This window comes from Heterodontus francisci, chromosome 7, assembly GCF_036365525.1.
Source record: "Heterodontus francisci isolate sHetFra1 chromosome 7, sHetFra1.hap1, whole genome shotgun sequence".
In the NCBI taxonomy this organism is placed as follows: domain Eukaryota; kingdom Metazoa; phylum Chordata; class Chondrichthyes; order Heterodontiformes; family Heterodontidae; genus Heterodontus; species Heterodontus francisci.
In genome coordinates, this window is record NC_090377.1 from 125,826,693 (window position 1) to 125,854,419 (window position 27,727).

At 48.1% G+C, this 27,727-nt stretch overlaps 1 protein-coding gene across 5 annotated transcripts in view; it reads left to right on the forward strand.

Moving 5' to 3' along the window:
• LOC137372313 (fibronectin-like) overlaps positions 1-27,727 on the forward strand; it is a 102,289-nt gene that overhangs the window by 29,775 nt on the left and 44,787 nt on the right. For 3 of the 5 annotated variants that reach the window (XM_068036129.1, XM_068036130.1, XM_068036131.1), the window contains exons 13-27: positions 1,354-1,472; positions 4,073-4,241; positions 5,375-5,566; positions 7,348-7,473; positions 7,569-7,658; positions 9,627-9,821; positions 12,702-12,974; positions 13,994-14,260; positions 17,354-17,448; positions 18,448-18,616; positions 19,524-19,610; positions 20,755-20,946; positions 21,992-22,264; positions 23,886-24,071; positions 25,779-25,868. In XM_068036129.1, coding sequence (XP_067892230.1) covers positions 1,354-1,472; positions 4,073-4,241; positions 5,375-5,566; positions 7,348-7,473; positions 7,569-7,658; positions 9,627-9,821; positions 12,702-12,974; positions 13,994-14,260; positions 17,354-17,448; positions 18,448-18,616; positions 19,524-19,610; positions 20,755-20,946; positions 21,992-22,264; positions 23,886-24,071; positions 25,779-25,868 — 2,523 coding nt within the window. The remainder of the gene's footprint in view (positions 1-1,353; positions 1,473-4,072; positions 4,242-5,374; positions 5,567-7,347; positions 7,474-7,568; positions 7,659-9,626; positions 9,822-12,701; positions 12,975-13,993; positions 14,261-17,353; positions 17,449-18,447; positions 18,617-19,523; positions 19,611-20,754; positions 20,947-21,991; positions 22,265-23,885; positions 24,072-25,778; positions 25,869-27,727) is intronic. The other 2 variants (XM_068036133.1, XM_068036134.1) reach the window with 1 other exon arrangement.

Sequence of the window (27,727 nt, forward strand, 5' to 3'; positions counted from 1 at the left end):
AACCACGTCTCAGTGATAACAATAATATCATATTCCCATGTGTTAATCAATGCCCTCAATTCATCTGCCTTACTAGTAAGACCCCTTGCATTAAAATAGATGCAATCCAGCCTTGCATTATTTTCTTGAGCCTTAACAGGTCTACATTTACTCTGCCCTCCAGACCGACTCAGCTTCTCTTCTATATTTGATTGTACATCAACCCCTACTGTGCTTCCACTCTGTATCCCATCCCCCTGCCAAATTAGTTTAAACCCCCCACCCCAACAGCACTAGCAAACCACCCAGCAAGGATGTTGGTCCCGTTCCGGTTCAGGTGCAACCCGTCCAACTTGTACAGGTCCCACCTTCACCAGAAACAGACCCAGTGATCCAGGAAACGAAAGCCCTCCCTCCTGCACCATCTCTTCAACCACGCACCTTACTTAACTGTCAGATGAATTAATGGTTGAGATTAGCAATGATTGATAATGTCATCAGGTTAGTAACTGGCAGGATTAGTAAAGACTTCATTATATAAACAGCAAATTAGGAACTAAGTAAAATTGGTGAGTCCTAATATGCTGTAACTAGGTGATTTCATAATTTAACCCATGGTTAATAGCTAGCAGAATACGGACCAGGCATTGAATTGTGTCTACGCAAGGTCGTGCCTGAGCGTGACCTCGCTCACTGCCAGTGGGTAGAGGTACATACAGTAGAAAAGCAGAGAAGTTATGTTAAATTTGTTTAGAGTCTTGGTAAGACCACACTGTGCGAAGGATATAGAGGCACTGGAGAAGGTGCAGAAAAGATTTACAAGGATGATACCAGAGCAGAGAGGTTATTGGGAAAGATTGCATAGGCTGGGGCCCATTTTCTCCAGAAAAGAGAAGGCTGAGGGGTGGCCTGATAGAATATCTTTAAGATTATGAAAGGGTTTTCTAGGGTAGAAGTAGAGAAGATGTTTCCACTCGTGTGAGAGTCAAAAGCTAGGGGTTATAAATATGAGATATTCACTAATATTCCCAGTAGGGATTTCAGGAGAAATTTCTTTATCGAGAGAGTGGTGAGAATGTGGAACTCGCTACCACATGGAGCTGTTGAGGTGAATAGTATAGCTGCATTTGGGGGAAGCTGGATAAGCACAGAGGGAGAAAGGAATAGAAGGGTCTGCTGATGGGGTGAGATGAAATGGGCTGGGAGGAGGCTGGTGTGGAGGATTATATGGAATAGTTCAGATGAGCTGATTAGCCTGTTCCTGTGATGTAACCTCTACGCAATTCTGTGTAAACATCTATATGTAAATTCAGTCTATGTACAGGTTCTTTGGGCCATTGCACTGTCTGACCAAGAATAAATTGTCTTATACAGGATCTGGACCTGTGCAAGTGCTAATCACAGAGACAGGGAACCTGACGGACTCCCATCCCATTCAGTGGAACACACCAGAATCCTCTCACATCAAAGAGTACATTTTGAAATGGAGGCCTGTAAGTAAATGAGCCAACCAATTGGCAAATGATTAACTGTGCTCAGGGACCCACAATACCCAATTTTCCTTGTGCCAAGTGAGTTGAAAGAGAAAGGGATTTTCTGGGGAAGGAGTGGGGAGAGAGTCACTCACATTAGCGATAGTGTAAGCCCAGCTGAGTACTGGGTCTTGAAATTCTACCAAAGGCCCATCCTAAAACCAGGGGGAGACTGCTTAAGGGCTAGAGGTCCAGCTCCCTCCTGATGACACCCTCTGTGTTCCTCTGAAGCTGACCTGGGCTTGACCTCCCCCACCACAAATCCTCCTTCTTTTCTACATCTGTCGGTTCAAAGCCAGGAGATTGCGAGCCTCGGCTCTGCTCTGCTGCCACCATAAACCGGATACTCTGACCTCTTTATTCCCTTTCTGAACCTTTTCAACTGGGGTGAGAAAATGGCCCAGTCCACTTGCATCAGGCTGCTCGCTGGTGGCATTGGGTGGGCAATGTAAGGGAAGATATGAACCAATACCACCATTTAATGCCATTCTAACGCACAGTTGACTTATTGGGATGCTAAGTGGCATATATTTATTACCTGTGTCTGACCTGGTAGCAATCTTGCCTCTTGAGTCAGAAGATCATGGGTTCAAGCCCTACTCCAGAGACTTCCTGCCCCCGAAGCAAAAATTCAGCCCATAATCTCAGCTGATACTCCCAGTGCTGAGGGAGTGCTGCACTGTCAGATGTGCCGTCTTTCAGATGGCACGTTAAACCGAGGCCTCATCTCTCTCAGGTGAGCATAAGAGAAGAGCAGAGGAAGCTCTTGTTCATCAGCTCTTGCAGTCATTTTTTCCCATGCCAGCCCAGAAATTGCCTGATATGTTGAATTGTAGCATGATGGGATTAGAACTAACAAACCTTTTGGGCACCCAGTACATATCACAACCAGCAGCCTATCGGAGTTAGTACTCAAAATGCACTCTGAGCCAGTTAATGGTTGCGTTAAACCGGTGTGTGCTACCAGAGGAAAAGAAAGCTCTTGTTTGTCCGTCTGACGCACTATTACACAATGTACAGTAGCAGACCGGACCTTGGCAGGGTGTATCCAAACTCCGAGACATTTCTAAACTCACCATCCTATTTTACAGACAGGAAACTTAGCCCTTGTAGCATTCTGTTTACCTAGTTCTGCTCTTGTCCAACCAAAAAAAAAAAGGTTTTGCACATAGGCCAGCTTGTAGCCTGCCTGCCCTTTGACCTCTGCTGTTGCCATGTAAACAGCCTTTTGCCAGGCCTTGCGAAAGCAGAATTGAGTTCAGGACCATGTTCCATTGCTCAAGCAATACTCGGTAAAGTACATGTCATTTCCAGCTTGCTCTTGGCATTCCAACATGAGCACAGAAGGCGGCCAAGTGAGTCTTATTTTAATGTCAACAAATTGCAGTGTTGACATATCCCGTTTACATTGGGGAACAAGGCCTGAGACAAGCCTGTGGCAAATGGCCAAAACATTTTAACTCCACAAAGTGTTTCTTTTTTGCCCATGATGCACGCATTACATTGAAAAACGAGTCAGTTCCTCCCAGCCATCCATCGCCCCAGCCCCCAACCCCTGACCACCTCAAGATGGCTGATAGCTTGGCTGAAATTTCCTTGATCAGTTCTCTCGATCACCTGCTGTTGATTTCACATCATTTGAGCCAGGCTTGGCATGGACAATTTCTCACCTCCACTCACTCTGGGAATGACAGATTCCCCAAACCTGGGTTTGAGTCCCGGTCTCTGCTGAGTCAGCCTGTCTTGAGGGCAGTGCTGCATTTGGGATCTCGAGAGAATTGGGGCATGGGGAGTGTGGGAAGAGCATCAGCCTGGCTTCCTGTTCCGCTATGATATCCACTAACTCCTGCAAGGGAGTGCTCGGAGCTTGGTGAATGACGAGCTGCCCTGTGATACCCTCACAGTCAAATAGCCTGTGGAGGCCCACATGTGGCAACTTTGGCAAGGTACCAAAGGGGCCTGAGGAGAGGAGGAGGAGAGAAACGATGGGTTTAAAAAATATATCTGCAGAACCCAGAGGTGCATTATATTTAAAGAAAGACTGGAAAAAAGCATCCATTTAATGTAAAAAATATGTAGGTAATTGCACCTTCATTGCGTGCTTCCTTCTGGTACTTTATAACTGTTTTAAAAAGCCCCTCAGCAGCAGTAGTATAGTTCATTAGACTCAAAACTGTATGTGATTTGGCATTTAACCAACTGTTAATCAAAACTGGGGTTTGAGGAAAGCTTATGAACCACTTTAAAAACTGAGGGGACTGAGAACCTTCCCTGACACGGCCATCCTTGCACTTGAGAGCCTAGGCTGAGTGTCGGCAGACTGGGGGGAGATGGGGTCAGGGGTGGAAGGGCAAGAGCAGTCCATGCCAATTGCGGTCTGTGACTGTGTCTGTGTGAGACTGTGACTGTGTGTGTGTGTGAGGGGTATCACATTCACCCAGGTGGACCCACACACACCCACAAAGACAAACGTTCCACAAACATGACTTCAAACTTGCCTGTCGGGCTGTCACGCTGGGTTTTCAGTTAACTTGGCTTGTGCTTGTGTGCGCTTTATGCAGAAAAACTCGAGGATCCGATGGAGTGTGGCGACTATTCCAGGCAGCATGCATTCCTACACCATTAGCGGCCTGAAACCAGGCCTCACCTACGAAGGCCAGCTTGTCAGCATCCTGCACTATGGCCAGAGAGACACCACCCAGTTTGAATTCACAACCTCTTACGTGACTTGTAAGTAATGCCCCTCCATGGGTCCGCGTTCTCCTCCCCCAATCCTCCCACTTTGGAAAACATTAGCAGTCGTGACTAATGAAAGGCAGGATGGACATCCAACGAAATGGGCCCAGAAGTGCTTGTAAACCTTGGACTGTGATGAAATGATGGCTAACATGCAAAGAGATTTTCCTTTTCCTCTGTCTTCCACAGCCCCCCCCCCTCCACCCCCCCCCCCCACCACCTCGCACCCAAACACCATTTTGTCTCCTGTGTGGGAACCCCCCCCAGCTCCTTCCAAGGGTAGTGTTCTGCAGATACCCCTCCTCTTGCCCTCGTGACCTCTGCCTTATTCACACGGTGAGCCTCAACAATCAGCATCGCTGGGCTGTTGAGGTAGGAGAGGTGTGGCAATCCCGCCCTCCTGCGTGCCCACTTGGCAGCACTGTGATGGGGGGGTGGTGACAGCCACAGATGACGTTGTGGGAGCTGAGACCAATTGTGACTGCAGCCTGAGCCCCAAGGCCTTATCATTCTTAGCTATGCATTGGATAAACCTGTCAAAGCCTTTAGTGGGGTGGTGCCTTCCATTGGAAGAGGAGGAGGCCATTCAGCCCCTCGAGCCTGTTCTGTCATTCAGTTAGATCTTGGCTGATCTGTATCTTGACTCCATTTATCTGCCTTGGTTTCCTATCCCATAATTCCCATACCTAACAGAAATCTTATCAATCTCAGTTTTGAAATTTTCAATTGACCCCGATTCTTCACAGCTTCTTGGGTGGGAGAGTCCCAGATTTCCACTCCACTTTGTGTGAGGAACTGCTTCCTGACATCACCCCTGAATGGCCTGGCTCTAACTTTAAGGTTATGCCCCCTTGTTCTGGACTGCCCCCACCAGAGGAAACAGTTTCGCTGTATCTACCCTGTCAAGTCCTTGAATGGTATTAAACAAACCTCAATTAGATCACTCCTTGAGCTTCTGTACTGTTGGGAATACAAGCTAATTCCATGCGACCTGACCTCATAATTTAACCCTTTTCGCCCCGTTATCATTCTGAGGAATCTGCACTGCACTTCGGGGTGAATTCTTAATTCTGTAATACAGCCGTCATGTGACTATGTGCTTCACTCTCTCTTCTGCATCATGACAGTGTCCCCGTATGAGGGCGAGACTGTACCGATTAGCGAACATGACATAATTACTGAGTCCTCGACGACCGAATCAATCACGGAGGTCACCTCCAGCAGCTTCGTGGTGTCCTGGGTGTCCGCCTCTGATACAGTGTCCGGATTCAGAATCAAATACGAGCTTAGTGAAGATGATGCCCAGCCTCAGTATCTCGGTAAGACTTCCTCCCTTCAGCAGCTGTATCCCCTTTAGTTCGAACCGTGCGGCTTGGAACCAAGAGAAGGCCGTAACTGTATCACCTCAGACACTTTTCTCCATCCCATTGAGGGCAAGGAGCTGGAATTTACTCAGTATGTTCACGGGTCATTTCCCAATGTTCCAGGAGCCTTTTTCAGCCCATCCCTCCCTTTGCCAGTCGCCCTGGAAGGAGTTATTTCTCCATGCCCTTGGGGACTGTGGGATGCTAGGATTTTAAGTTGGAGGGATCGATGATGATAAAGTGGCCAAAGGACACCAGATGGGTAAATGCAATTAGGACTGTTTGCTCCAGTCCAGGGGAAACACTTGGTCCCAGTGGCTGGTTTCCGTGCTCTGTCTTCTCCATCATTCTCTTGCTTCCTGATGAGAATGAAAGGAAACATCATTCAGTGGTTGGACAGTCTCACCATAAATCGCTCAGGGCAGAGGGGTCACTGAGTCAGGCAGGGGTGGATCTTTCTGAAGCAGAAATGTTACATTTCAGCTGATGCTGGCTGATGTTGGATATGTCGCAGACCTCTGGGAAACCACTACCCAGTGCAGAGCAAGAGGCCAAGGGGATTCCAGGTCTGGTTCCTTTGAGATCGGAATTTGGACAAAACGTCTCGCCGCTGGGACCCTTAGAAAAACAAGAAAGACTTGCCTTTCTGTAGCTCATTTCACAGCCTCAGAACATCCATTGAAGTACTTTTGTAGTGTAGGCACTGTTGTAATATAGGAAACGCAGCAGCCAACTTGCGCACAGCAAGCTGCTACAAACTGGGGTCATTAATGCCCTGCCTGTGAGTGTGCTGGTGGCAGAGTTGATCAGGCCTTTCAAAAAGGAATTGGTTAATTGGGTAATGGGGAAAGGGCAGGTGAGTGGGACATGGTGGGCAAAGGACAGAAGGAGGCCATTCAGCCCACCATGTCCCTGCCAGCTCTCTACAAGAGCAGCTCAGATAGTCCCACTCACCTGCCCTTCTGCCTACATTACAAAAGTACTTCATTGAATGTTCTGAGGTTGTGAAAGGGGCTATAGATTCTAGAAACGGCAATGTGATAATGACCAGATAGTCCGTCTTAGTGATATTGGTAGAGTGATAAATAGTGGCCGAGTGATAAATATTGGCCAGGCCACTGGGAGAACAATTCTGCCCTTCTTTGAAATGGTGCCATGGGATCTTTTACATTCACCTGAGAGAACAGACAGTTTGCCATCTTATCCGAAAGACAGCACCTCAGAAGGTGCAGCTCTCCCTCAGTATTGCCCCAGGAGTCTGAGCCTAGGATTTGTGATCAAGTCTTTGGAGTGGGACTTGAACCCAAAACCTTCCTGACTCGGAGGCAAAAGTGTCACCCGCTGAGGCACAACTGAAAATCAGGAGAAACCCATTCGCCAGCAGCGACTAGGCCTGTTCTGTTGGTGACTGGTACTCAACAGGTGAGAAAGGAATTCTCTTGGCCTCCTGGTCTTGCTGCTCGTGAAGGCCCAGCTATCAATGGTGGAACAGAGATAGGGAGGGGCGAGGCTATGGAGGGATTTGAAAACAAGGAAGAGAACTTTAAAAGGGTCTTGCTAAAATGAGAGCCAATGTAGGTGATAGAGCACAGCGGTGATGGGTAAAGGGGACTTGGCGCGAATTAGCTTAACAACCAAAGAGGTGATACTTTGTGTGTGAAGTGACTGGAGATGTATCTGGGAGGCCATGTTAAGACAGGTCTTTTAAGTCGTCTTTGTTTCCTTTTTACTTCCAGATGTTCCAAACACAGCTACATCTGTTTCCATTCCCAACCTGCTGCCTGGTCGCAAATACATTGTGAATGTTTTTGAACTTTCAGAAGGAGGAGAGAAGCTGATTCTAACAAGGACGCCCACAACAGGTCGGTCACCAAGGAGACATTTCATCGGTGCTTTTGTTTTTGGTGATCAGGATCACTCATTGTTTCCTTCGATAATCTTCTGCCTTTCCTCACAGCGCCTGATAGTCCCACCGAATACACTGTAGACCATGTCGATGAGACCTCCATCGTCATTGAGTGGTCCAGGCCTCTAGCCCCTATTACAGGTATGCCAACTCTTGTGTTATGGTTGATACTCCAGAGTGGGCCTCTCCAGAGACAGGATCAGCTGCTCTTAAAGGCAGTGTTTAAAGGATAGGTGTTTGTTTTAACTCTTAGTGTAATCATAGGTAAGATCAACCAAGAGTTAAAACTTTTACAAAATAATTTTTTTTTTATTAAATTTCGGCAAGTTTTAGAGATAGTCGTATAACATTAATTAGAAGAGCAACTCAGAACTCAGAATGGTCAAATTATCTGCTTCTGGAGACTGAGGTGTTCATCTGGTCTCTTTCTGGATTCTAGACTCTAGACCAGGGTTGTCCCAACATACAGCCCGTGGGCCAGGATGCAGCCCGCCAAACGTTTCCATCCGGCCCGCAGGTGTAAACGGTTCCCGGGGCCGCTCCTCATCCTCTCCGTGACTGGAAATTTCCCATTGTCTTCATTTTACAGAGCGGCCTTTTTAAAAACATCATGCTATCAGTTTCACATCGGGAACAGCTGTTTCCCAACAGACTCGGGGTTTTCCGGCAGATTCTGACTTTTTTTTTAAAAAGCCCGCCGGAGAACCCCTAGTCTGTTGAGAAACAGCTGTTCCTGATGTGAAACAGACAGAACGAGTTTTTTAAAAAGGCCGCTCTATAATAAGAAAACGAAGGGAAATTTCCAGTCACGGTGGTGAGAGAGAGTGAGAGAGAGCAAAAGGGGAAGGAATAGAGAGAGCAGGGAACACTGAGTGGGGAGCGGGTAAAACTGGAGACACGGGGGTGGGGGAGGAGATACAGAGAGAGGTGGGTGGAGAGGGGGAAGGAGACAGAGAAATGGGGGAGAAGGAGACAAAGGGACTGACAGACAGAGAGGGCGAGAGTGACGGGGGTGGGGGGTGCGGGCGGACAGAGAGTCAAGGAGTCATTTACTTACGGCACAGAAGGAGGCCATCGAGTCTCTACAGAGCTATGCTGTCAGTCCCACATCCTGGTGTGATCCACGTTGCCCTGCAAGTCTGTTTCTCTCAGGTGGCCTTCCAACGTCCTTTTGAAGTCATTGATCGTCACCGCTTCCACAACCCTTGTGGGCAGCAAGTTCCAGGTCATTACCACCCACTGTGTAAAAATGTGCTTCCTCATATTCCCCCTGCATCTTTTGCACAAAACTTTCAATCTGTGTCCCCTAGGCCTAGAGGGGAGGGGGTGAGGGGGGAAGAGGGAATGAGACACGTGCACAGTGTGGATCAAGGTCTCTCCTGAAAGATGGACATCTATCCAGAATACTCTGCATTGCTACATCAAGTGTGAGGACAGATAGAGGAGAGGGGGTAATGAGAAAGTAAGTCAATAAATTCGTCTTCTCATTTAAAGCTTCTTCACAAAAATGCACATTTGTTGTTTTTATGAGTAAAATAAATTTTTCATGCCTTTATCTTGCGAAATTTGTTCACTGGCCCCCTGGGCCAAGCAAAAATCATAATGCAGCCCTCTGCCCGAAAAGGTTGGACAACCCTGCTCTAAACTGTTCCCAGATGTTCTCTGGTTAGTCACTGGAAGAACTCTGATTTGTTCCTACAGGGTTTCTGAATGGTCTTTGTCTTCAGGAGGGGGCCAGGGTTACTATTCCTAGAAATTCAATGCTGACGCATCTCTGGACAGAATTGGAGTAGGCAGCGATGCCCACCATGGTCGAACAGCCAGCCCTAAATACGCTGACATGATGCAATGGGCATTTGAGCCCACTACCGGCAGGTGGCCAGTGCCTGAGAAATTTAATTGAATTGAAGCCCTGTCGCCATTGCCCATCACAAGGAGATAAGGAAGGAGTTGATAAACTGAGGGGACAAGGGGTGGGTCTGGGAGAAATGAGGTTGTAATGACCATGGAAAGTTTTGAAGAATTTCTTTTAATGGCTCTTCACAAAATGAGAGGTAGCATCGGTGTCGCTGGTCATGGCTAACATTTTAACTGTGCTTGGATCTAAAGGTTACCGTGTGGTGTACATGTCCTCTGTGGAAGGGGCCAGCACCGAGATCATTCTCCCCAGTACCACAACCAACCTGACCCTCACTGACCTTTACCCCGGCGTCCAGTACAACATCAGCATCTACGCCGTGGAGGAGAGCCAGGAGAGCATCCCGCTGGTCATCCAACAGACTACGGACGGCGTCCCACGTCCAGGTACAATGCAACAGTCTGGCAACTCGCCTCCTGACTGAGTGGGGGGTGTGAATGTTCAGCGTCTGAGGGCTTTGCAAGGAGATGAGAAGGTTGCGGGCGGGTGGAGGTGAAGAACCAAGGAAATGGTTGAAGTGGTTGGTTTTGTTCAGAGTCATCTTGAAGAAAGAGAGAGTGGTTTGGAGGGAGTGCTCCACAGGGTCAGCTTAGGATGCTGGAGATGGGGTGAAAGGTCATGGCTGGAGGGATGGTGGGAAGGGTTTGACTTGCCCAGGTGGAGGTGATGCATGGTGGTACTGCTCTGAACACCTAATAGCTGGTGAGAAGAATTTCCCAATAGTGGACCAAAATGATTTGATGCTTTTCACTTAAAAGCCTTCTGGATGGAAGTTTGGCTCCATTCTCAGGGAGCTAGCTGTGGCTCAGCGAGTAACACTTGCCTCTGAGTCAGAAGGCTGTGTGTTCAAACCCTGCTACAAAGACTTGGGCACAAAATCTCAGCTGACACTTCCAGTGTAGCACTGAGGGAGTGCTGCAGTGGGAGAGATGCTGTCTTTCAGATGAGATGTTAAATTGAGGCCCTCTGCGGTAAACATGAAAGATCCCATGATGCTATTTTGAAGAAGAGCAGCAGAGTTCTCCCTGGCGTCCTGACCAATATTTATCCCTCAACTGACATCACTGAAAATAGATTATTTGGTCATTATCACAGTGCTGTTTGTGGGATCTTGCTGTGTACAAATTGGTAGTCATGTTTCCTACATCGCAACAGTGACTACACTTCAAAAGTACTTTGGCTGTGAAGTGCTTTGGGACATGAAAGGTGCTATATGAATGCAAGCTAATTCCTTCTAAATGAAAATTGGCATGGCAGCACATCTTGGTGCTTTGGATTTTCACCAATGACCCTGCCAGAGGTCATGAGGTCGGGAGTGGGCTTGTGATTTAAATGCCTTCAGCGGGTTAGACCAAAGAGGCTAGCGGAGCTGGGTGGCTGCACAGAGGGGTTTGGTTTTCCCTGCAGAAGAAACCTGTAAGAAAGAACTTGCACTTATATAGCACTTCCCACAACCGCACGATGTTCAAACGCTTTCCAGCCTGTGAATTCCCTTTAGCTGTGGCACGTCCACCTCTGGGTGGCAGGGAAAGGAATCAAAGGTGAAGGATATGCTGATGAAGAGGGGTGGGGGGAGGCTCGTCTGGAGCATAAACATCGGCAGGTGGGCCGAATGGCCTGTTTCTGTGCTGTTAATTCGAGATAAAAGTATTGCGTGGATCATTTACTGAGTTATCCTTTTGACAGTCAAAAGATGACTGGGAACATTTCCCTGGGAAGAGGAAGACTTGTTGAACTTTTGGTCTGAAACCTGTTTTTTCTTTTCTCTCTCTCTCTTCAATTTCGAAAATCGAGGAACCACGTGGACAGAAAACAGCCTGGTGCCACTAGGGACAGCTGGGGGGGTCAGGGGTCAGTGAGCGCCGTTCCAAAGACTATTGGGGCTCATTGCCCAGATTGAATCCTAACAGGCTGTGGGCCCTTTCTCCATAATGTAATCGAGATCACCCTGAAGTATCTGCTTACGTCTCCTTGGGAATAGTCGGGTGGCGAGACCTGGAGAACAGAGGGAGGGAGGAATGCACAGAAAATTCCGGGTTTTTGTTCTGCCTCAGCCTGGCCTGTTGCAAGCCTCCATGACCATATAGGGGAAAACCATTCTGCCAGCAATTTCCCTTGTCTGACGAAGCCTAATGATACCAAGATTGTGCTGTCTGACAAATGATTACTCCATGCAGCAATCTGTCTGTGGCCAAGATTCCACAGGGAAGCATTTTTTTTTTAATTTGCCTGACGATAAAATCTGCCTTGTTCTGAAGATGAGGCGCAATGTTGTTTGCCTTGGGAGGACTGACGGACGAGCCGCAGGGACTGGGTACAAATTTTCCTGCTGTTGAAGACCCTTTTCTGCTTTTTGTTCAGGCCCCTCTCCTTTCACAGCCTCAGGCAATCCCAATGCACATTTGAAGTGTAGTCCCTGTTGCAGTGCGGGGCAACCCTGCAGTAAATTTATGCACAGCAAGCTCCCACAAACTGCAATGAGGTAAGCCGAGGTGTTAGAGTGACGTGGGGAGAATGCCAAACTGTATCGTGGGATCTTCTATATCCACTCAAACAGGTAGGCAGTTTGACATCTCGTTCAGCGTTCCCTTAGTATTGCACTGCACTGTCAGCTCAGATTTTGTGCTGAGGTCTCTGGAGTGGGGTTTAAACCCACAACTATCTGATTCAGTGGACAAGAGTGTTACCATTGAGCTATAGACAACTAGCTTCTATTTTACCAAATTTGAAATGTATCAATATTATAATTACGGGGCCACACTGCTTTGAGGTAGGTGCCGCTCGCTCGCTCAGTCTAAACTGGGCAAATGGTTTAGAAACCTAAACCAGAGAAGTTGGGCCAAAACTGCAGTGCAAGGGGAAATACACCCGAGAAAGTTCTCCCTAAGCTGCATTAAAGTAAGGAGCATTTCTTAACCTCATTTATGAATCCTGTTGCTATCTGTAGCACCAGAGATAGTGGAAAGCCTTCTCAAAAGGGAAAGAGGTGGGAAGGAGGAGGTGAAGGAGGGAGGGAGTAGGGGGGGAAAGGGAGGAGGAGGAGGGGGGAAAGGAGAAGGGAGGAGGAGGGAGAAAATATGGAGGAGAAAAATGGGGAAAGGGAGTAGGGGATGAAGGGAAGGGAAAGGTGAAGGAAGGGAGAAAATACGGAGGAAGGGGAAAAGGAGAGGTGGAGCAGGAAGGGAATATGCAGGAGGAGGAGAGGTGGAGATAATGGGGTAAAATTGCTGCTTTTCTGCCTTCCTCACTGTGTGTCTTTCTTCCAGTTGTGGTGGAGCCACCCACAGGTCTGCAGTTCATCGATGTCTCTGAGTCCAAGATTACCATCATGTGGAATGCGCCTCGTACCGAGATCACCAGCTATCGCGTCACCTTCCTCCCACTCGATAGGCCTCGCCAGGCTCCCACTGAGCTGCCCAGGTCCAGGAATAGCTTTGTCGAGATCACTGGGCTGAGGCCCGGGACCACCTACCGCTTCTACGTGTACGCTCTGAACCGTGAAGCCGAGAGCACCCCTCTGACTGGGCAGCAAACCACCAGTAAGTATTGAGTTATACTGAGGCTGGCCCAAGCTGCGAGTACAGTCGGTCTCAACACATTCTTTGGGAGGGTGTGGGGGAGGAGGTTGTGGAATATCATCTAAGGGGCAGTGGGGAGGCCTTGCCTCTGTTTGCGAATTGGGGGCCCTCCCCTGCTGTCACGTGATGACAGGATTGGGCTCGATGTGATGCCCCCCCCCCCCCCATGATTGAATGGCGCCTCGTCGTTCAGTTGATCTGTTTCTCTCAATGGGCATCCGGGCAAAGAACAGCAAGAGCTGCCCGTGCCATGGAACTGCATGCTAATGAGAGGGAAGGAGGGAGGAATGGAAAAATTAGAATCACCTTTTGATTACTGTGTAAAATGTCGCAGCGCAGAAGGAGGTCATTCGGCCCATTGCACCTGTGCCAGCTCTTTGAAAGAGCGAGCCTATTTGTCCCACACCCCTGCTCGTTGCCCATAGCCCAGTAAATTTTTCTTTTCCATGTATTTATCCAATTTGGTCAGATGACTAAAGGCTTGGTCAAATAGCTAGGTTATAAGCAGCCTCTTAAAGGAGGAAAGTGAGGTGCAGGGAGGGAATCCCGGAGCTTAGGTCCAAGACAGCTGAAGGCACGGCCACAAACGGTGGAGCGATAAAGGTCAGGGACGCTCAAGAGGCCGGAGTTAGAGGAGCACAGGTATCTCAGAGGGTTGTAGGACTGGAGGAGATTACAGAGATGGGGAGAAGCAAGGCCACGGAGGGAGTTGAAAACAAGGATGAGAATTTTAAAAACTAGTGTGGTGGGATCGTTTACATCCACCTGAGAGGGTAGACGGGGCCTTGGTTTAATGTCTCATCTGAAAGACAGTGCAGTGTCCGTCCGTCCTTCCTTCCTTCCAGACTTAGGCTCCTTGTTTAGAGTTGGGAATTTGATCTCATACCTGTAATAATCCATTCAGGTTGTTTGCTCCCATTCCAGGTGTTGCGCTGTTTTTTGTGAAGTAAATCCTGATCTGTTGTGTATTTTTCAATCAGAGCTCGATGCTCCGACCAACCTCAAGTTCAGAAACATTACAGAGACCTCGGCACTGGTGAGCTGGACACCGCCTCGAGCCAGGATTACTGGCTACCTCCTGACTTGGGGCCTGACGACTGAGGGGCAACCCACAACCGTCAACCTCAGGCCAAGTGCTACCCACTATCGTCTGTACAGGCTGCTGCCCGGGACTGAGTATGTTGTTGCTCTCACTGCAAAGCAAGACGACCTGTCCAGCCAGAAAGTCCACGATGTTTTAACAACTCGTAAGTTTTCCGCTCTCTGTCTGTTCTCACCTCCCTCCATCTTCACTTTTGACCTTTCTCTCCTTTTGCCATTGTTACACCATGATCCTTCCCTTAACACCCCCGCCGCCCCCCCCTCCACCCCCACCACCCCACCCGACTCTTCACCTGCTCTGACCCTTGGATTCTTACTGGGGCTAACCAACAACATCTAGTATCTCACTCAACAAACCATTCCACCAAGTGTGGAGCTTCAGCGTCAGTGTCAGGCTGCAGATTAACAGTAACAACTTGCATTGATATGGCGCCTTCAACTATGGAGAGGGTTGCCTTGCCCCACCCTCTGCGCCTAACTTCCTGCTGGCCAGTAAAGTTAGCAGGAACTTGTTCCAGTAAGCTGCATTGGGACGTGTGTTTGGCATCTGTGGCTCGATGCAAACTAGGCCGGGACCTCAAAATGGTGAACCTCCTGCTTCACACGGGCGACCGTACAATGTGCTGCCATCCCAAAGTCAATGTCGACCCCAGCGTGTGGTTGTGTGTCAGCCCACTGGTGGAGTGGTGAAGATTTGTGCAGACTGACCTCTTTCCCCCAACCTTTCTCAGGTCTGTGAGTGGAGCGGGTGCTGAGGGCAGGGGGAGAGGCAGGAGCCTGAGTAACCTCCTCCTCATCAATTACTGTCTTCAATCAGCTGATCCTTGTCCAAATGCTCAGAGGGCTGAATTTTATTCGCCCCTGGGTCGGGGGAACTGAACCAGGGGCCTAGTGAAATGACAGGCAGCAGAGTCAGGACGGCTCCCCGTCGCTGGCCAGCTGCCGGGGACGTTTCCCAGCAGCGGGCATGAGGCGGGCTGCGAGGTGGATCGGCTGCCTTCTCCACGGAGATGGGCAGCCAATTTGCATAATTAAAGGCCCTATTAATAGCCATTTTATGGGACCACTGGCATTTTGCCCACAGCTGAGCGAACTCTACCACATGGGGAAATCCACCAGTTTCAAGCAGGCAGCCTCGCTGCAGCAGCCCGGGGTCATGGCCAAAAGAGGGGGGTCACGGGCAGTCAAGGCAGCCCCCGTGCCACAATGATTCCCCCCCCAGAAGGGTTTGCTCTGCGATCGGCGGGGCCTATCAGTCTCAGCCACCCTGAATTTTAAGTTTTGCTTTCCCGTTTGAGGGTGTCTCCATTGTTGAGGGGCCCTCACGTTCTCCGACCTGCCTCAGCAGCACCCACCTCTCCCAGCGGCACTGCCGAGGCTTCAGTGCTGCCAGTCCTCTGGGCCTGCAGCATCAGGAGTCCGTCTACCATCCTTGGGCGACGAGCCTGTGGTAAAATGGCCGAGCCGGTCCCACTGCCAGCAAGTGCGAGCTCGGAACTGCTCTTCTCCCCACGCTGGGTTCCCAAAGGTAAAATTCAGCCCTCTGTGTCCCTGATGATGGACTCCACTTACTTAGCCACAGCTGCTTTTTGTGGTATAAACGATTTGGATGTAAATGTAGGGGGCATGATCGAGAAATTTGCAGACGACAAGAAGATTGGCCGTGTAGTAGATAGCGAGGAGGACAGCTGTAGGCTGCAGGAAGATATTGATGGTCTGGTCAGATGAGCAAAAAAGTGTCAAATGGAATTCAACACGGAGAAGTGTGAGGTGATGCATTTGGGGAGGTCAAACAAGGCGAAGGAATACACAATGGGAAAATACTGAGAAGTGGAGAGGAAGTGAGGGACCTTGCAGTTAACATCTACGGATCCCGAAGGTAGCAGGACAGGTCGATAAGATGGTTGAGAAGGCATATGGAATCCTTTCCTTTATTAGCTGAGGTATAAAATATAAGAGCAGAGAGGTTATGCTGGAACTGTATAAATCATTGGTTAGGCCACAACTTGAATACTGTTTGCAGTACTGGTCACCTCATTACAGAAAGGATGTAACTGCACTAGAGGGTACAGGGGAGATTTACAAGGATGTTGCCAGGACTGGAAAAATGTAACTATGAGGAAAGATTGGATAGGCCAGTGTTGTTCTCCTTGGAACAGAGAAGGCTGAAGGGAGATTTGATTGAAATGTACAAAGTTTTGAGGGGCCTGAATAGAGTGGAGCTGAAGGGTCTGTTCATCTTAGCAGAAAGGTCAGTGACGAGGGAGCATAGATTTAAAGTGATTGGTAGAAAAATTAGAGGGGACCTGGAACTCACTGCCTGAAAGGGAAGTTGAGGCAGAAACCATCAACTCATTCAAATGGAGTCTGGACATGCACCTCAAGTGCCTAATCTGCAGGGCTACGGACCAAATGCAGGATGGTGGGATTAGAATAGGTGGATTGTTTTTCGGCTGGCACAGATACGATGGGCCAAGTGGCCTCTTTCTGTGCCTTAAACTTTCTGATACTAACTGGTGTCAAACTGATAGGTGTGCAACAACATTTACAATTTTATAGTTTTGCAAAGGTACAATTCCTGAATCTAGAGAGCTTTGGAATATTATAACTACTGCACCAGCAATTTCCTCACTTGTTGCTTGTAATTCTCTGAGGTGGAAATCATAGAGGGTTGTCTATCTTAAGTCCCATTATTTTCTCCATTACCATTTTAAAAAACTTATTTCTAAATCCACTATATTCCTCTTCTTGCCTTATTTTTAGTTTTCCTTGTACGGCTGGTATGTTGCTGTTTATTGTCCATTACATGAGTAAATTATTGGCAGCCAATTTAAAAACTGGCCAAGCCAGAATGATGGGGGAGGGGAGGGTTCATGACTCCTCCCTCCCACTCCAATTCAGCCAGTGCTTGTTGTTTAACACAAGGTCACAAAGAGATGTTGTGGTTGGCAATGCATTGCAAGCACTGGTCCCTTTCTATCTTATTGGGCTTTGTTTAGGCTGCACCAGCTAATAAGTTTGGCCAATGAGCCAGTGAATAAATCTGGTTTCTTCCACAGTCCAAACTTCCTAAGTGTGTGCCAAGGTCCAGTTTTCCAGGCTTGGAAATGGAGCTCGCGACCTGGGAGATTTATCAACCCATCGCCTGCACACCAACGCACCCCCTGCCCCCCAACACAAAAAGAAACTAACTAAAGCCCATTAAATCTGAATTATTTTGCTCTATTTGTGTATTGCAGTGGAGGCTATGGGTCCAGGACCTAACTTTAACACGAAGGTGACCGATACAGCTATCATAATCACCTGGACACCCATACCCAGGATATCGTTCAAGGTAAGGGCGTCAAGGGTTTATTCATTTTGGAATGTATGTTCAATACGAAGAACTTGAAAGGATGGTACCGGGTAGATAGAAGCAGACTGTTTCCAGTAGTTGCTGGGTTAAGACTGAGGGGACACAGGTACAAGATTAGTTAGAAAAGATTTAGAACAGAGGGTAGGAGAACTTCTTTGGTCAAAAATGTGGCTCACTTGTTCGCATTCTGATCTTTGAGTCAGAAGGTTCAAGTCGGACTGCAGAGACTTCAATGTGTAATCTGGGCAGTTGGAAGTGCAGTCTTTATGGATGATACATTAAACCAAGGGCCTGTCATCCCTCTCAAGGGGATGTAGAAAATCTCAGGGCTCTGTTTGAAGAAGAGCAGGGGACTTTCTCCTGATGTCCTGTCCAATACTTACCCCTCAGCCAACATCACTAAAACAGATTACCTGGTCGTTATCACCTTGTTTATGGGGCAAATATGTACAAATGTTTCTCACATGACCACTACAATTCAAAATTACTTAATTGGCCGTAAAGTGCTTTGGGTCCTCCTGAGGTCAGGAAAGGCGCTATATAAATGCAAGTCTATTTTTTAAAACTCAACGTAAATACCCAGGAAATGCTAATTGTTGGATGTGTTGTGAATTGTGCAATTGTTATATTTGGGTGGGGGTGAAATTGGACCTTGTTGTTTTGATGAAGGGTTTGAAAGAATAAATAGGAGGGAACTGTTTCCATTGGCTGGAGGGTGGGTGACTGAAGGACACAGATTTAAGATAATTAGCAAAAGAGTCAGAGGGGGAGCTGCGTTTTTTGTATTCGGTGAGTTGTTGTGATTTGGAATGCACTGCCTGAAAGGGTAGTGGAAGCAGGGCGATGGGGAAAGACAGGGGAGTGGGATTAATTGGAGAATTCTTTCAAAGAGCCAGCACAGCTACAATGGGCCAAGTGGTCTCCGCCTGTGTTGTGTGACTCTGATTGTCTTTCGCCATCCCATTTTATTCTCATTAGGTCGGAGTGCGGCCCTCCCAAGGCGGAGAAACCCCTCGAGAAGTGACCAGTGACTCCGGGAGCATTATCATCTCCAGCCTCATCCCTGGCACAGAGTACACCATTTCCATTACAGTGCTGGCGAATGACGAGGAACGGGACAGTCCCATCACCAAGAAAGTGACCACTGGTGAGTCTGTCACTGACCGCAGTCTCTCCAAAAAGGGAGTTTTCAACTTTTCACCCACTGAGTAATGTGCATACAGCAATTCGAAGCTGATGGCCTCATTCCTCCCTATCCCTGTAACCTCCTCAGGATCTCTGTGCTCCTCCAGTTCTGGTCTCCTGCACATTTCTGATTTCCTGTTGCTCCAACATTGGAAGCTGTGCCTTAAGTTCTCTAGGCCTAAGCTCTGGAATTTCCTCCATTATACGTTTCTGCCTCTACCTCTCGCCCCTCCTTTTAAGATGCTCCTTGAAGCTTACCTCTTTGGCGAAGTTTTTGGTCCCTGTCCTAATATCTCCTTATATATTTCAGTGTCACATTTCGCCTGATGACTCTCCTGAGAAGCGCCTTGGGCTGTTTACTATATGTACCCTATATAAATGCAAGTTATTATCATGTTCCCAGGCCCAAGTCAAATGCACTGATCTTACTGTGAACAAAAACTCTTGACAACACTACCAATATCAGTCTAGTGGTGGCAATGGCACAAGCACATAGAATCATAGAATGATATAACACAGGAGGCCGCTCAGCCCATCGTGCATGTGCCAGCTCTTGTGTTGCCTTGTTTAATACTAGTCTGCTGTTGTTCTTGCCCAGCCCCTCCTCGCAGCCCCAAGCCTTTCTACCCTCCCTGTCAATTGCCAGACTCTGATCACACCCCACCCCCCTCCTCCCCCCACCAAACACCGATACTTCCCTACTACTGGGAATACCTCCTTACTTGGCTTGGTGTCCAGTTTTGTCTGATGATGCTCCTGTGAAGCATCTGGAGATGTTTCTACTATGTTAAAGATGCTATGTTAATGCCAGTTGTTATTGGTGTAGTTGCCAACTGTGTGACCTCTCTCTCCTTTGTGTGTCTATGTAGAACTCTCCCCACCTACCGACTTACAAGTCCATTCCAATCCCAATACTGGTGAACTGACGGTGTCTTGGCAAGAGGGACCATCACCAGGTACAGGCCGACAAAGAGTTGGGTTCTCTTATTGTTTTCGATAGGGTTGGGGGAGGGGGACGTTTTCACGTGGGAGCCTACAGGAATAATAGTTGTCCGACGTACATCTGTGTATCACCTTTATCACTGGAGCCAGAACAGCCACTGCAGCTTCTTAAATGTCCTCCCCAGCTTAAAAAAAAAAGTCAGGGTTCGTGTCTCCAGTCAGAACCATACCTGGCTCAAGTGCTCCTCTCAAGAATGCGCAGTTACAGTTTGGCTCCTTAAAGGGTCACCCACCTTCCCTTTAACAGCGGAATAATACTCGGGTGCCATGTTCCTGCCATTTTCCTACAGACTGAGCGTCGTGCTCATTGTTTTACCAGTACACATCGCCCATTCTTCTAGATGAAGGCCATTTTGTACCATTTTCTGTCACATCTGGGTATTGGGTTTAAGCTGATGAGGTTTGAATATTCTATGATAAAAACAAGAAATGCTGGAACCACTCAGCAGGTCTGGCAGCATCTGTGGAAAGAGAAGCAGAGTTAACGTTTCGGGTCAGTGACCCTTCATCGGAATATTCTATATATTTTTCTGCTGTTTTCCATCCTCCCAGCTTCAAATTTTAATATCCCAGCATGTCGGGATGAAGAGGATGGTGTAATGCCATACAATGCCACTTTCCTCACAGGGCTTCCTCCCGGCATAATCACTGGCTATTATCCATACCAGCCTGCGGCCCTGGCCAGATATTTTCTCCGCCTACTCTGCCCAACCCAACCTTCCCACCCACTACTTGCCATTAGCTGTCCTGTGCCAGAAAATGGCAGCTTTTCACCCTCAGGGGCCGTCTTCCCCACCGTGCCACCTCACGGCTACCGTTGCGTTCTCGCAAGAGGGTGTTCCTAGATGAATATTCCAGACAGCGTAACTTCAAACCCCACCAGGGTAGTTTGAAAATTTGAATTCGGGTTGGAAAAAAAAAAACCTGGACCACGAAAAGTGAGCATGAAGCTATCAGATTATGACCAAAGCTCATAGGCCCACATTTCTCCTGCTTCTGAATTATTTTAAATACTCCCGAGTAGATTGTGCTTCTATTTTGACAGCAATGTTCTTGTGCTTGTGTGTCTGTCTGTGTATTTGTGTGTGTACACTGTAGATATCACTGGCTACCGGGTGACCTGTGCTCCAAGACAAGGCCAACAGGGCAACCTGCTGGAGGAATTTGTTGCAGCCGGACAATCTTCCTGGACTCTGGAGAACCTGAGTCCTGGCATTGAATACAACGTCAGCGTTTACACCCTCAAGAACGGCATGGAAAGCCTTCCGGTATCCACGGTGATAACGCAAGGTAATTGAGAGCAGCCATGATGGTTTGGCAGCCATGACGGTTGTTGTGTTTTTTTTTAAATGTAGGTGTAAGGACTGAGACTGGGACATACCACGAACCTGCACAGGAAGCCCTTACCTTAGCTTCTGAACCTTCATGCTTGCTTTCTCTCGACGCCACATTTGAAGCACTTTATTTTCATGCTTATATTGCAGATGCCAACATCACAAAATGGCTTCCATTGAGAGCTGCATTTCTTTTATTTGCTTCAGTTTAAAAAAAAATCCATTGCAGTGTGCTCCACCTTTCACTAACTTTGATCATTCAGTAATTGAAAGCTTTCCATTACTGGTTGTAAAGGTGATATGAAAAAGCTTCTAACTTTATAGTGGTATTTCAAACGGGAAGAGCAAACGGAGGATATATGCTTAGGGGCCATCAGGAGCTCAGATAGAAAAGGCAAGCGTGATGAGTTAACAGGCTGGAAAAGGTCCCGGGCTCAATGTCGGGGCCTGTGCTGGACCAGGTGACCTCAGCTGTTGGGAGCAGTTTCGTAAACGCCAGCGACTCGAGGCAAAATGGACGGGTTTCCCTGCTCCTCGGCAGCTGTCTTCTGCTGGAAAATGCAGGTCTGTGTGGCTTGAGGCAGGGGCTGGGTGGGTGAGAGGGGCAGGGACTGAATGGGAGGAACAAAATGGCCTCCTGGCACCCAGTGTGGACAAGAACGGCCATGTTGGGCAAGGCAACCAGCACTGGCTGGAGCCACACCTCACGATAAGGCCTTCAGGCGAAGAGGGAAGGAAAGAAATTTATTTACACAAAAATTAGTATTTCTAGGAAATAATACAAAAACCTCACACTGTTAGAGAACGTGCATAGTACTGAGGGCTTGTATTCCACCTGCATTAAAATTAAGGGGGGGGGAATCCCATTGCATATCACCTTTTGAATGCTTGTAACTTTTGCAGTTAAATCATCTTTTTAGAACAAAATCATGCTGTTCCATTTTTGGTTTTCCTTTTTTTTTGCACCTTTAATGCTTCATTGTTGCCCTTTAACTAACCAGAAATCCCCCAACTCACTGACCTCACCTTCGTTGATGTAAGCGACACAACCATCGGCCTGAAATGGAGCCCGCTTAACTATTCGGCCATTACTGGCTACCGCATCACTGTCATAGCGTCGGGAGAGTCCGTTCCCATTTTTGAAGACTTTGTGAGCTCGTCGACGGGATACTATACTGTGCAAGGCCTGGAGCCCGGGATAGATTACGACATCAGTGTTATCACCCTGATAGAGGGTGGTGAGAGTATCGCGACCACTCGAAAACAGCAAACCGGTGAATTTTCTTTCAGCTCATTTTTTAAAAAATCTCCTCTGTTGTTTTCCTCTCCCAGTGCTACACGCTTTCCCGGAGGTTGGTAGCCTATCTCCCCTCGGTGAGCTCTTGCCATCTTACTGCCAACTGAATGTGTGTAGCGCTGGGCAACTTTCTCTCTCTCTCTCTTTTTCCACCCATTCCCCGGACCCCGCCCCCGCCTCCACCACCGACCCCAGGTGTGCATGAGATCAGTTTGAACCTGCGATTGATGTCAACGGGTAATGCATGCTGGGAGTGGTGGCCATGATGGTGATCCAGAACAAGAGAGCATAAACTTCAAACCAGAGCTAGGGGACCATGGGAGGAAGCAGTTCTTCACACAAAGGGTAGTGGAAATCTGGAACTCTCCGCAAACCCCCACCCCCCTTTAAAAAAAAGAGCTGTTGAAGCTCGGGATCAATTGAAAATTTCAAAATGAGATTGATAGATTTTTGTTAGGAGTGGGTATTCATGGATGCGGAACCAAGGTGGGTAAATGGAGTTAAGAAATAGAGCACCTAAGATCTGACTGAATAGGGAAGCAAGGCTGAATGGCCTCCTGTGCTCCCTTTTTATTCGAAAGCAGTTTAAAAAATGTAATTTGGGGATCTATTGAAACAAGAGTTTTATGGTCCTCTCCCCCTTCCTAGGTGTCTCCCTAGGTGCCAGCTCTGCCTTGGTAGCACTCTTGCATCTCAGTCACAAGGCTGTGGACTCAAGTCCCCACTCCAGAGACTTGAGCACAAAATCGAGTGCTACACTGTCCGAGGTGTCACCTTTCGGATGAGACTTTAAGCCGAGACCCTCTCGGGTGGAAATAAAAATAAAATGCCATGGTGCTATTTCAAACCAGTGCAGTGTAGTTCTCCCCAGTGTCTTAGACAATATGTATCCCTCAACCAACATCGCTAAAACAAAATAGGTTGGTCATTGTGGCTTGTGGGATCTTGCTGTACCTGAATTGGCTGCTGTGTTTCCTAAGTTACAATGGTTACTACACTTCAAAATATTACCTAATTGGCTGTAAAGCACTTTCGGATATCCCGAGGTGGTGAACTGTGCTATATAAATGCAAGTTCTTTCCCCATTTTAATACGCCGACGTAGATTGGAGTGAGTTTGACTGCTTACAAGTGGAGACATCTGAAGTGGGAGAGATTGGATTCTTCCTACGGAACACCCTGTGCTAAATCTTGTCTTTGCTGTTTATTCAGCAAACCTAGACCTGGTTGGTGGGGGGTGGAGGAGGAGAGGGCCCACTTAATGGAGCAAGGAAATGGGTGGGGGGATGTAAACTCTCAAATGCACAGTGGCCAAGAGACTGGGTATAATTTCCAGGTCTTTTCTCTGAAAATGTGGCCCCATAGGGAATATTTGGCAATGGAACTACCCTGCCCTGACCCTGAGACCTGACATCCCAACCTGAGGTACAAGAGAGGCGAATGCGCCCAGTGTTTGGAAGCGTGTGTATGTGCGTGTGTGTGCATGCAAACCCAACGGTCCTACCTCAAATGCATGGGGCACATGTCTGTGCAGCTCCACCATTCGGCTCATACCAAGAGCTGCCAGTGACGTGGCACACCTTTCCATTTTCTCCCTAGCGGTTCCGCCTCCCACCAACCTACGCTTCACCAATGTGGGACCAGACACCATGAGGGTCAGCTGGTCCGCACCTGCCTCCATCGACCTCACCAATTTCCTCGTGCGCTACAGCCCAGTGGGAGACCAGGAGGAGGGGACCACAGACCTCACCATCACACCTTCCAACAGCATGGTCATACTGACAGGTAAGGGGCAGAGAGTGATGCGCAGGCTCTGGAAACGACATGTGCATGTGTCAGTGTGTGCACGGATGTGTCTGCGTGTGTGTGTGTTATAATCCCGTGCAGACCAGCAGCAAAACACAAGATTTGAATCTGACTAATCCCAATTTAGGAAACAAAACCCAAACGGATAAGATTTCACTTTTATAAATTTTACTTTAACACTCAAACCAAAACCAACATAAATGTAACATGAGCTATCAGTGAAATTATGGTTAATATATATCTTAAAGGTTATACACGTTAACTATCAGATGCAACAAGGATGCATCTCAAAGCCGAACCATCACAATGTCCTTCAGATCTTTGAACTTTTCAAGTCGGTCTCCAGATCCTGTCTCCCAAGTTGCAAACGCCGATTTCCACTCGATGGCAGTTCCTCTGCAATCTGAACCCCACCAATTCCGTCTGCACTAAAACTGTGCACCCTCCTGGAACTTCTGCAGTTTTGCTCACAACAGTCCTGGTGATATAGCTTCACTGATCACGCTTTACGTAACTCTGTAAGGCACCAATATCAACAATAGCAACTTGTATTTTCCAAGGGTCAGCTCCCAGAAAACTGGATCCAATTCAAAGATCTTGTTTGTCTTTTTAAACAACAACTCCCAGCTTTGCAACTGGTTTTACCGCACCACACCCCCCTGCCCCCACCACCCCCACAGAGCCTTCTTGTAAAACTGAAACCTAAACTCCAATCACATGTCGCTCTGGTTAAAAAGTATTTTGTTGGCCTGGTTCTGACCTCCCAGAAGGCTGAGGCTTCTAATTTCTTTTTCAAATCCGTGTCTGTCTCAAAAAAAGATGCTTTAAATCCAAAGTCACAGTGCCCAACAGATCAGCTGCACAGAACGCAGTCTGCACATGAGGACTCCATCACAGTGTGTATGTGTACTTGCATGGATGCATAGATGTCAATGTGTGTGTTTGTGCATGTGGTTGAGTTTAGACCTTTGGTAAATGTTGTTCTCAGTGGACTATGAGGCAATGCTTTGCAATGCGGCATGGGCCCATTTGTCATATCTTTTGCGCTAGGTCTCACCTTGCAACGTGACAATGATCCCGCCTCCTGACAAATAGCACGTGATGCCGATATTAATGTCCCATATGACCCGGCCCCCCGGGATCTTCAAAGCTTTCCAGTCGTTTCCATGGGAATGCGACCAAATGAGAAAAGGTCACTCAGCCCATCGATCTCTCTGCAGCAGAGGCCTTATCATGGACATGACCCAATCCCTGAATCTCCTGAAGGAAACTCTCCATCCCGAGATCTCCGTATTCAACCCAGGTCTGCAGCCGGACACCGACATCACAGGCCTGCCCCTCCAGCATGCGTAGTGGTACTGGAGCCCACTGTGTCCACTGGACCAGTGCATCATCTAGGTCCATCCCTTTAACTTCCCATCCCAGTAGCCTGATCAAGCAGTTCATTAGCATTGGCATCAGCTCCCTTTGCTGGGAGCCTATTCCAAGTGTGCCCCCGCTACTCCTGCAGGTGCCTCTGGGAGAGGAGAAGGCTGGATCTCACTCGGTCAGCCTTTCCACTCTCCCCCGGGTCACCCTGAGTGCTGGTATCTGATTATGTAGAATAGAACTATTTGGTCTTTTATTTTGTTTGCTTTGGTGGGGCCTACATTTTGATCTAATCTGAAGCCATTGACTGTTCCTCAGGGCTCCAGCCTGGTACTGAATACCTGGTGAAGGTCTACTGTGTGATTGATCAGAGGGAGAGCATTCCGCTGACTGGAACTCAGCGAACAGGTAACTATCAGCATGCGGCCTTAGCAGAGGCAGGGCATGCTATTCTCAGTGTGTAACTGAGTTATGTGGGAAATGGAGGCCGCGCTTCTTTGTCACCTCACCTCCACATTTACAGCTCGACTAATTTGTCCGGGAGGGGGAATTGGGCGATTTTTTTTTTATTTTTTAACTCTACCCATCCCATCCTCACAGTTAAAAAGTGAGCAGGATGCTCCCCCAGCCAGGGGGCACAACTGGCATTTCAGTCTGATATTTAATATTGAGATGCAAAAGGTAGGACTCCACACTCACCAACCTGCACAGCCAGACACGCGCCGCAGGGGCAGATGGAGAACCTGCCACAAGTCGGGCAAGGGCCGAACCCTCCACGGGCAAATAGACTTTTCCTTGCCCACTACCCACTAAAGGAGTGACTCCTGCTAGGCCCAAATGCAACACATCCCACCAAGTGTACAGCCTCACTCCATCAGGCAACATATATAAAAGATACCGCACCTGAGGAAGGATGTACTAGCCTTGGAGAGGGTGCAGCACATAGTCACCAGAATGATAAAAGGATTAAGGGTTGATCTAATTGAGGTGTATAAGAGATTAAAGGAGTTGATAGGGTAGATAGAGAGAAACTATTCCCTCTGGTGAGGAAGTCCAGAACAAGGAGGTATAACCTTAAAATTAAAACTAGGCCATTCAAGGGTGATATCAGAAAGCACTCCTTCACACAAAGCGTAGTGGAAATCTAGAACTCTCTTCTTTCTCCCCCCGCCCCCCCCCCCCCCCCCACAAAAATGCTGGGGGTCAATTGAAAATTTCAAAAGTGAGAATGGTAGATTTTTTTGTTGGGTCAGGGTATTAGGGGATTTGGAACGAAAAGAAGTAAATGGAGTTAAGATACAGATGAACCGTGATCTAATTGAATGACGGAACAGGCTTGAGGGGCTGAATGGCCTCCTTCTGTGCCTCTGTAAAAGGTTCAAGGGGCTGAATGGCCTCATTCTGTTCCTATATAATAAGCTTGAGGGGATGAATCCCAGCCTTTAGTTCCGATAATAACAGGCTCGAGGGGCTGAATGGCCTTCCCCTGCTCCTATATAACAGCCTCGTGAGATTGAGGTGCTTACTCCAGTTCTATGAGGCTCCAGGGGCTGAATGGTCTCCTCCTGGTCCTCTGTTCCTTTCTCTTCTCTACTTGCAAGTCTTATGGGATCAGGTCAAACGTGAGCAAGGAAACCTCCTGCTGATTACCCCCTACTGCACCCCCTTCGGCTGATGAATCAGTGCTTCTCCATGTTGAACACCAATTGGAAGAAGCACTTAGGGCAGCAAGGGCACAAAGTACTCTGGGTGGGGAACTTCAATGTCCATCACTAAGAGTGGCTCAGTAGCAGCACTACTGACCGAGCTGGCTGAGTCCTAAGGGACATAGCTGCCAGACTGGGTCTGCGGCAGAGGGTGAGGGAAAAACTTACTTGACCTCGTTCTCGCCAATCTACCTGTCGCAGATGCATCTGTCCATGACAGTATTGGTAGGAGTGACCACCGCACAGTCCTTGTTGAGATGAAATCCCATCCTCACACTGAGGATACACTCCATCGTGTTGTGTGGCACTACCACCTTGCGAAATGGAATAGATTTTGAACAGATTTAGCAACTCAAAACCGGGCATCCATGAGGTGCTTTGGACCATCAGCAGCAGCAGAATTGTATTCAACCACAATCTGTAACCTCATAGCCCGGCATATCCCCCACTCTACCATTACCATCAAGCTAGGGGATCAACCCTGGTTCAATGAAGAGTGCAGGACTTGGAATTATATCGCTGTTCCTTCACTGTCGCCGGGTCAAAATCCTGGAACTCCCT